This window comes from Branchiostoma floridae, chromosome 5 (genome assembly GCF_000003815.2).
Source record: "Branchiostoma floridae strain S238N-H82 chromosome 5, Bfl_VNyyK, whole genome shotgun sequence".
In the NCBI taxonomy this organism is placed as follows: domain Eukaryota; kingdom Metazoa; phylum Chordata; class Leptocardii; order Amphioxiformes; family Branchiostomatidae; genus Branchiostoma; species Branchiostoma floridae.
Genome location: NC_049983.1, coordinates 23066196 through 23075607, shown reverse-complemented (window position 1 = coordinate 23075607; position 9412 = coordinate 23066196). Strand labels below are relative to the sequence as shown.

The 9412-nt window shown below is 44.8% G+C and overlaps 1 protein-coding gene across 1 annotated transcript in view; it reads left to right on the top strand.

Moving 5' to 3' along the window:
• The first annotated feature begins 3629 nt into the window (after positions 1–3629).
• The window catches only part of LOC118416939, a 10083-nt gene continuing 4300 nt past the window's right edge, over positions 3630–9412 (top strand). Inside the window, exons 1-7 of the mRNA XM_035822254.1 lie at positions 3630–3929; positions 5390–5475; positions 6243–6436; positions 7014–7248; positions 7774–7970; positions 8423–8578; positions 8848–8992. Coding sequence (XP_035678147.1) covers positions 5430–5475; positions 6243–6436; positions 7014–7248; positions 7774–7970; positions 8423–8578; positions 8848–8992 — 973 coding nt within the window. The 5' untranslated portion in view covers positions 3630–3929; positions 5390–5429. The remainder of the gene's footprint in view (positions 3930–5389; positions 5476–6242; positions 6437–7013; positions 7249–7773; positions 7971–8422; positions 8579–8847; positions 8993–9412) is intronic.

Here is a 9412-nt window from a genome sequence, read left to right as displayed (position 1 = left end):
GTCATAGCCTCATTCACCGGCCTCTCTGTGGCATTGGCGTACGTTGTTGTGTGCGTGTGTGTGTGGGGGGGGGGGGGTGTCTATTCGCGTTTTTAAACTGAGAATACGCCGGGAAGGAAAATATGCCGCGAAAGGAAAAATGCCGGAAAAGGAATATAAGATCATATAACGTTATGCCTGGAAGCAAGGAGGTTGCTGGAAGCTTGTACTCGCCCCCAACAACTTACGCCAATGCCCCCAGAGAGGCCGATGTAGGAGGCTATAGCTATAACGTCAGCTGACCCCTGAAACCCTCTAAAGGCTCCATAGTTTCGGAAACCCAACCCGAGCCGGCGGACAAAAGTTTCGCGGTAGGAGCCAAGTTGGCAACACAAACATGAGAAGGTCGCTCAGAAGTAGAACATAATCAACACGAAGGACTCAAATGTTTTTGCCACGCACCACGACGTGGTGAGGGTAATGTTTTTACTGGCCGACCGACTCCCCTAGCGTACAATTACAATTTCTACAATTAGACCACCGATCCACGGAGCCTGGTAGAGACTAGCTCAGAAGCAAACACGGCAAAGAACAAAAAAGCGCCGACTGTTTGGACCGATGTGAGAAGATAACCACTCTTTTGAAAAATCTTTCCTTCCTTCCTTTTCTTTATTCTTTCTCCTTTCTTTTCTATTTCCTTCATTCTGTATTTCTGTCGCTCTTTTCTCCCCCTACTTACGTACTTTCTTTGCCATGCAAACTTAATTTACGGCTTTATACACTAGAAACCCAATATAAGTCTAGCGCGATATTTGAAGAAGAAAACAAAGGAGTTTCAAAAGAAAACTGCAGAAAAACTAGAAATGAATTACAGAAGGACGCATTTTCTAGTTTTTCTGCAGTTAAATGCTGACCATATCGAAATCCCCAAAGCTTTGGCATTCTAACAAAGGGGCGTGTCAAAAATTTGCGGTATGTTCTCTACCTTTAATAAACAGTCACTGTTAGAAGAAAATTGATAGTAACGGATGTGTCAACTTGTAACAGCTTCGCCAATCACTCGGGGCTGAGCATTGCTTTGTATCTTTACCCTTTTGTCAATAGGAGTGGTCGATTTCTCCTTGGAAAAATAGGCTAAATCGACATTTGATATAAATGTTATTCAAAGCATTGTTTACCGAAACCTTTGAGAAAAAACAAGAAAGTTTCGGTGCTGACGTGACCGAAACTCAGCATTTACACCGAAACTTTGAGTGACACACCCATTTGCACACACCCACTAGCATTGTCATATCGCTGACTAGTCTTTATCATACCCGACCGTTTCATAATTGTTCTTTCTTTTTTTTTGGGGGGGGGGGGGGGGGGGTGACAAGAAGCGAAAATGCATGGGTGCCCCCATATCGTGTATTCAGTAACACAAGAAGTTAGTAGTGTCCTGCACATTTTTTTTTGGGGGGGGGGGGGTCACTCGCAATTTGGAACATCGGCACTTAGAGGTATAGAAAACAAGCAGAACGTTTAGCCCATATTGAAAATCGGGAAAAGCCGGCGCTGCTAAAAGTCTACGAAAGGAGGCTAGGAAATTAGAGGCAAAAGAATCAAACTTGGTATTAGGAGTAGTTAGCCCCATCAAGCCTAGGGAAATGCATAGTAGAATTTGGCCAAAATTAATCGAGTTAAAGGATGAAGTCAGTCCGCGGGAAGGGTAACAACTAACACTTTATCTTGTGCGGGCAAATGTTACTCTACTGTGGGCAAACATTCCAGGCAAGTCATCCCCACTATGGCCAGCATTGCTTGTCTGGTAGAGAGTATACCTTATATAGGAAGATTGGGTGCGGTTTCACAGTAGCTGACTCCAATTTCCGTCTCGAAAACGATCGCCGTCTTTTGAAACTGTCTGACGGTCGCCTCTTTATGTGTACTACCACGCTCCGGTACTTAAAATGTAGTACAAAGGGACGTTGATTGGGGGGTTTGAATTTTTAAATAGGGTTTGAAGCTGAGGTGTTATCAAAAATCCATTTGCGAACGTGCAGAAGTTTCGATAGGCTAGCTTGTTAAGGGTGGCCGAAACCTTCCATGGTTTCGGCTTCCAAACACACCCATTGTACTTTGTCCAGTGATGACTATTCAAACACCTCCAAGCAAATCTTTTGTGGGCTGAAAAAATGGCACAAAGAAATAAATTGGGGTGTTTATGATTAGCAATCATTCTGTCTCATCTTTTGCCAAGGTCCGTAGTGTAATGACTTGTCTCATCGTCAATAAAGTCAAACTCAAAGTCAAGTCGGTAGTTTATATTTCCAAACCGGCTCTGACCGGGACGTTGGCAGGAACGGAAAGGTATGCTGCAAAAGACCACAAAACACAAAATCAAATTAAGCAGATAGTCACCAGCACAATTTCTGCATATTTCGCGAAAATTTTCGTTCTCGTAATAATGAACGCTCTCCCGGGCCCCGGTTTGGAAATGTGACCATGGCTTTGGTTGGCAAATTTCTACTAACTAGCTCGTACTGTTCATCACAATTAGCAGTACGATCTATGATAGCAACGCAGTTAGCGGGTTGACTACCATTGGGTTAGTGGCTGCATTTACTGTAAATGTATTTAAGTTCGCGGGGATTTAATTTCGCGGTAGCGGGAAAAAGGACTTTTTGCGGTGGATTAGTTCGCGGTAGCACCATGCACTGTAGTCTCTTACTGCCATGGAAAAAATGTTCGCGAAATGTTCGCGGTGGTTTTAAGTTCGCGGTGAAACGGCCACCGCGAAAACCGCAAACATTAAACCACCACGAAAGTTTCTGCATTTACAGTATTTGTCAGACATTTGTATGTTCATGGTTGTATTTTTCATTTCTACCTTTTGAAGTGCTATCGAGTCGGTCTATCATGTTACAAGCGACTGGTGTAGAGCAGTAAAATACCGCCAGGTGGCGTCGTTGTCACGAGCATAACGATTAGCCCGGTCTATCACAAACAAACAAACAGGCAAGCATATAAACATGTGGCAAAGAAAACAGGTGTGTTGTGTCGGTACCGATGCTATCTTACTAACACCCGTGGGAGGGAAGCTACCTACGTGAGCACAGATCTACAACTGTACACCGAGCCGCCATCACTGTATGGTGTGTCCCACTCACACGGCAGCCTTTTGGTGTACGATCAACTCTCATAACAACGATCGGTTCATCATTATTATAGGGGCCTTCTCAACACCTTAACATCTGAAGTTTATATACCTCGGGATAACTGATGTTGCATTGGCCATCCCTTTGAATAACTTTATAGGTTTTTTTTTCATGTGGCGGTATTATGGCGTCCAGTGGAGTTATGAGAATTGATGGCAAGCGTTAGCATATGAGTTTCTTGTATCTACGGTTTGTCTTTGTACATGTGTATGTGTATGTCTGTCTGTCTGTCTGAATATTTCTCTCATTAAATCTCCCTGTTCTTCACTGGTGAATTGAAAAATAAAGCAAAAACACAGATTTAGCATACATTCAAAGTTATGATGTAAACTGTTACGTGTACAAATATTTAAATTTCATTATATAGTGTTTAACTGTTGTTTTACTCCAGTATGTAAGAACTAAATCACTACTCAAAATATGGATGTTTTTCTGTAAACTGTCGAAATAACAACAGGGAAAGATCTCAATTAATGATAAGCACTTATTTTTATCTATCCCATCGCAGAACGAAGTGCCTGCCCTCCCCCTACTTGTCGAGTATTGAGTTGAGAAAGATGACAGGCATGCAGGTGTTGTGTAAGTAGCGTAGGCGTTGTAAAAAAATAACAAATGTCCCCGGTACTGGGTACACAGTGTGTGTATGAAGCACCGGGAGCCGGATTTTCTCACAGTCGAGTGTTGGGAGGCGAGAGAAGACCCACGAGAGGAAGGTTCTCTCCAACGCGACTCTTCCTACAACTTTGGATACAGGTACGCTCCATATTTTCCATGCTTTCTGAACCCTCTTGTACGTTAATGCAGAAAAATATGTGTAACCCAAACTAACTATGTAGGGGCCTCGATTATGATATCAGGACCATCTGCTCAACAGCACTGGGGCCCCGGAACGGAGCGACACACGTTTTCAGCCAAGCACACCAAGTGGTCACACCAACTCCTGTCAGTCTTGGGTTCTTTTTACGTACAAGAGAAAAACTCTGTTGCCTTCTCTATGCTTTTAAGTTATACATAATGTGCAAAATTGGCCCCACCCCTAGCCAGTGTACTTGTATTGGCTCTACCTTTGTTAAAAGTTTAGTTTTGAAGTAAATTTTACTTTTCAATACGACGCCAGACAAAAGGATGCAATTGGGCCTTCAACTTAAGACTATGCTCTCAGACGAACCGTTGACTTACTAGACTATGCAACGTACACACCTTGTATGCGTTACATAAACCTTGGATTCTTAACGTTACCAAATAGGTATTCACAAATATTTCATAATCTTTTATTGCATTTCTAAATCCCTAAATTTAATATTTTGTCAGCGGTGTATCTATCATTATGAGGATTAGCACGTCACCAAATTTAACATTATTTCTATTCTGAAAATCAGTTTTGTGGCAACTTTAATCTGTTCAACATTGCATGAAAACCTGTAAAAACAAACTTCTAATATAGTCTAGAAAAGATGACATGAGAATTAGAAAATTAATCGCTTGTGAGTTTTCCTATCTATATTTTTTTCATTACCTATCTATTTGTATACGACGCTATGAAGTACACATTATCCTACACATTTATCATATAATTCTACATGTTGACTGAAACATTCGAAAAGACCCAACGCGTCCACTCCCACCTACACACAGGACAGGTTATTTTCTCACGGCGATTTACAGAACTGGCTACGTCCCCAAATAAAGAGGTATTTTGTATTGGCTCGCGATAAAATCTTGGCATTTCTATTTTGATACTACAACTGGGTAAACGTTTTGATATGATAGTAGAGAAGGGCACAACAGAGGAGTAGAGGTGGGAAAATGGATTAAATCCCATGCTCGTACTGCAGGACGTGTGGGGGGACGGAAGTGAACCCAAAATCATCACATTGCGGTCGGCAGCTTCAAACGAATCAGAGTTCAATAGTTGACACTAGTTCTTTTGATGCATTGGTTTTTACCATAGTTTTCCTGCTTGTGCTACTGTCTGTCTTGAGATTAGATTTCTCTTATACACTTTTTAAGGTTTTCTGATATGCCTTCGACCAAGACTTTTCAGAACCCGCTAGTGTATTGTATTCTTCATCCTGTAGGCGTAGTGTGATGTTATGTAAGGCAGTAGTACTAGTAAAAACATAGTATTACCATTAGCATAGCAGTACAATAACTACATGTAGATAATTGAGGTCCTTCAGTTTCATGATTTCTGTTTTGTTTGTTTTGCACAGGTAGAATTTCAGTGAAACAAAACACCTACAGTCCAACAACATGACGCTGGGGACAGTTTGTGCTCTCCTCGTCCTGTGTTTCTCAGGTAAGGCCACAACAAGTAAATTCTATGGATAATATTAGCCCGCTCATTAATTTTCGACTCATTTTGAAATGGGAAAATTTGAGAACATATCGTGTGGTAGTTTACAAGTGATACTAGTGAGATGCATGTAGCCATGACTTACTTGTAGAAGTGAAACTATAGCTAATTTGACAGTAAAAGTGGTACCAATATGGTAGGCATGCCCGTAATTGTCAACTTGGTAAGTAGGTGATGCCAGTCTACCACAATAGTGAGACTTCGTGCGCCTCTTGAATACAGAAATAAAAGACTGATATCACCAGTTCACCATCATCACCTCTGTGCCCTCATAATAGATAGATTAAGCTGTGCCCAGCACCAAACACACACAATGTGATGTTCTAAATACATAAGCGTGCGAGTCTTATACTTATAACTTTTAATATATTTTACTTAGCATCCACCCGCACTGCCGACACCAGGAGTTCCCGGTCCAATCTGTGGGACCTGCAAGCGGACCAGTGCAGCTCTGTCCGCCACCAAACACACACTATGATGTAATAAATACATAAGTCTATACTGATACTGATTCTTCATGCCTTACAGCATCTGCCCTCGCTGCCGACACCACGAGTTCTCGGTCCAACCTGCGTGCCTTGCTGACGGACCGCTTCAGCTCTACCCGTCACCGAACACACACAGTGCGATGTCCTACACACACACCAATGTAATATGTCCTAAACACACGAGTCTAATACAATGTAATAATGATTTTACATGTCTTCCAGCGTTATCCGGCGCTGCGGACACCACTAGCTCCCGGTCCAACCTGCGCGCGCTGCTGACGGACCGGTTCAGCTCCACCCGGCACCACGTGACCGGCGCCGACGCCAAGCGCGCCACGGCAGAGTACTTCATCCGGACCATGGAGGACTACGGCATGCAGATCTTCATGGACGCCTTTCTGCTGTCCGACAGGAAGGTATGTGTTCTGGGATTCTGTGTGTGTGTACATGTGTGTATGTGTATGTGTGTGTGTGTGTGTGTGTGTGTGTGTGTGTGTGTGTGTGTGTTTGTGTGTTTGTGTGTGTGTGTATTTGTGTGTGTGTGTGTACGTGTATGTCAGCATGTGTGTTTGTGTGTTTGTGTGTGTGTGTGCGTGTGTGTGCGCACGCGCTCGTGTGTGTATGTCCGTGTGTGTGTGTGTGTTTGTCCGTGTGTGTGTGCGTGTGTGAGTGTGTGTGTGTGTGTGTGTGTGTGCGTGCGTGCGTGTGTGTGTGTGTGTCAGTGTGCGTGTGTTTGCGTGTGTGTGTGTGTGTGTGTGTGTGTGTGTGTGTGTGTGTGCGCGTGAGTGAGTGAGTGTGTGTGTGAGAGTGTGCGTGTGTGTGTGTGCCTGAGTGTGCGTGAGTGAGTGAGTGTGTGTGTGTGTGTGTGTGTGTGTGTGTGTGTGTGTGTGTGTGTGTGTGTGTGTGAGTGTGTTTGTGTGTGTGTGTGTGCGTGTCTCTTGGAAGTGTGTTGCTGTTTCAATATCCCAATAGTTTTCTTCTCCAACCCCCCAGATCCAAGCGTCTAACATCCTTGCTCTGTGGAACGGGCGCCAGTCCAACACGCCTAACGACAAGCCCGTACTGTTAGCGGCGCACTACGACACTCAACGGAACTCCCCCGGGGTGAACGACAACGGCTCCGGCATGGCGGCGCTCATGGAGGCGGCACGGGTCATCTCCTCACAGCCCTGCCTGCAGGAGTACACCGTCGGCTTCGTGGCCTTTGACTTCTGGGAGAGAGAGGATCGTACGTTAGGGACTGTTACCTATTTTTCTTTCGCAAACACTTGCAGTTGCAGTTAGTTTTCATTTCTTTTTTTAACGAGTTTGCTCAGCGCAAGGCCATTGACCACTTCTAGGTACTGAACTACGCTCACTGTAGCGGCATGTCTTCTTCCTAAGTCAGATTTCAATTGATACAAATCACTGACGAAAGATAGTGGATGCTGAACGTTTCCGAAATCTATCCTGCTGCTTATAAGTAACTGTTCTCTTGTTTATCCTCGACTGAAAACTCATGGTGAGCGTTGCTTTTCTTGCTTTTCTGTTGGAACCAACGATAATATGACCTTCATCACCACCAACCCCCAACCCTCCACCACCACCACAGGAAACGACGCCCAGTCGGTCTGTTATGAGTGGGGCTGCGGCAGTAGACAGTGGGTGACCTACTCCCTGATGACGTACCTAGAACAGAGCGTACTCACACGCGGCACAAAGCTGGCAAACCCGGTAAGAATCCGGTAACGATATCACCTTGTTCCTTCCATAGGAAAAGAGACCCAGTCGGCCTGTTATCAGTTCGGTTGCGGCAGCCGCCAGTGGGTGACCTACTCCCTGATGCCTTACCTGGAACAGAGCGGCCTCACCCCCGCCAACTTCCAGGGCGTGATCGTGATGGACGGCATCATGAACTACAACAACACGGAGGGATCCCAGGCCGTGCCGAACGCAGAGATTTACAAGCAGGTAAATATTTAATGGCTAATGACCCGTCCAAGGTGTATATGGTGTCATAACGCCTGGTCCTTTGCTACAACCACCGAATAAAAACATCGAGTGAGCGAAGCAAAGCTAACTTTTTTTATCATATAGCCTACCCAAACTTTCAAAGTCCTGTATGACGCATATATATCCCTTAGTACTACACGTGTGAATGCCTTTGTCGAATTTCTGAAATTCACATTTCTGATTGCTTATTCTTGCTTCAAATTCCAATTATGGAACATAATGTTACTCATGTACATATCCAACTGTAGTCGCTGTCCGGTAGAAAGTGGACACTTGAAACAATGCGTTAACGTCAATTACCCTCTCAATTCAATTTAGAGCAGAGATATGATAGCATTCTAACAGAATTCTAGATGCACACCAGATGTCTACAAAGCTCAACGTTTGAAGAAATGTCTGCTCTCTCCCAGACTCCAGGCGTGACCGACATCTACAGATCATCAGAGGCGGACGGTTTCCGCGGGAACTTCATTACGTCAGTGGCGCGGACGGATTATGACCGGACGCTGTACACCGCCTTCCAGAGGAAGTGGAACTCTCTAGGCGATCCGCAGTACAAGCAATACGTAAGGCTATGATACCTCCACTATGTCCTGTGTGCACTGACAAAGAGATTTTGCAACAGCAACAGCAGAGTCCCATCTGGTAGATATTTGTGTAACTATCTCATCTTATCACGAAATCTTTATTTACTTCTCGGTTTGGCTGTTCAGCACGCACAGCCAGGGCTGTCCAACTATCCTGTGGCTATTACAAAGGACTTGTCCTACTAACAGAGGCAGAAACAATACAAATCAAATTAAAATATCTTGATATCTTCACAAAATTTCTCCAGAACGCGCTGATCCCCATCAAAGACGTGGAGACGGACGGTCCGAAGAGCCCGTACTGGCCGGTGTACCGCTTCCTCAGCTACAGCGATCTGTGGAGCTTCTGGAAGGACAACCCGGACCTCAAGACCATGCTGCTCTCAGACACGGGTAAGGCTTTACATCTTAGAACTAATTCAAAACTTTATCTAATATACTCCCACTCAAACCAGACTTGAAAGCTTCCTCCACTTCGCTCTATCCCCCATCAGGGACTTGATTCCCCACAGCTTCGCTGCGCGGCCTATGCAGTGGTATGTGTTACTACACTGCGCATGTCGTCACAGGCACAGTGGTGACGTGATACTACAGGCGCATGTCGTCACAGGCACGGTGGTGACGTGTTACTACAGGAGCATGTCGTCACAGGCACAGTGGTGAGTGTGTTACTACAGGCGCATGTCGTCACAGGCACAGTGGTGAGTGTGTTACTACAGGCGCATGTCGTCACAGGCACAGTGGTGACGTGTTACTACAAGGGCATGTCGTCACAGGCACAGTGGGAAAGTGGTACTTCAGGGACATGTCCTC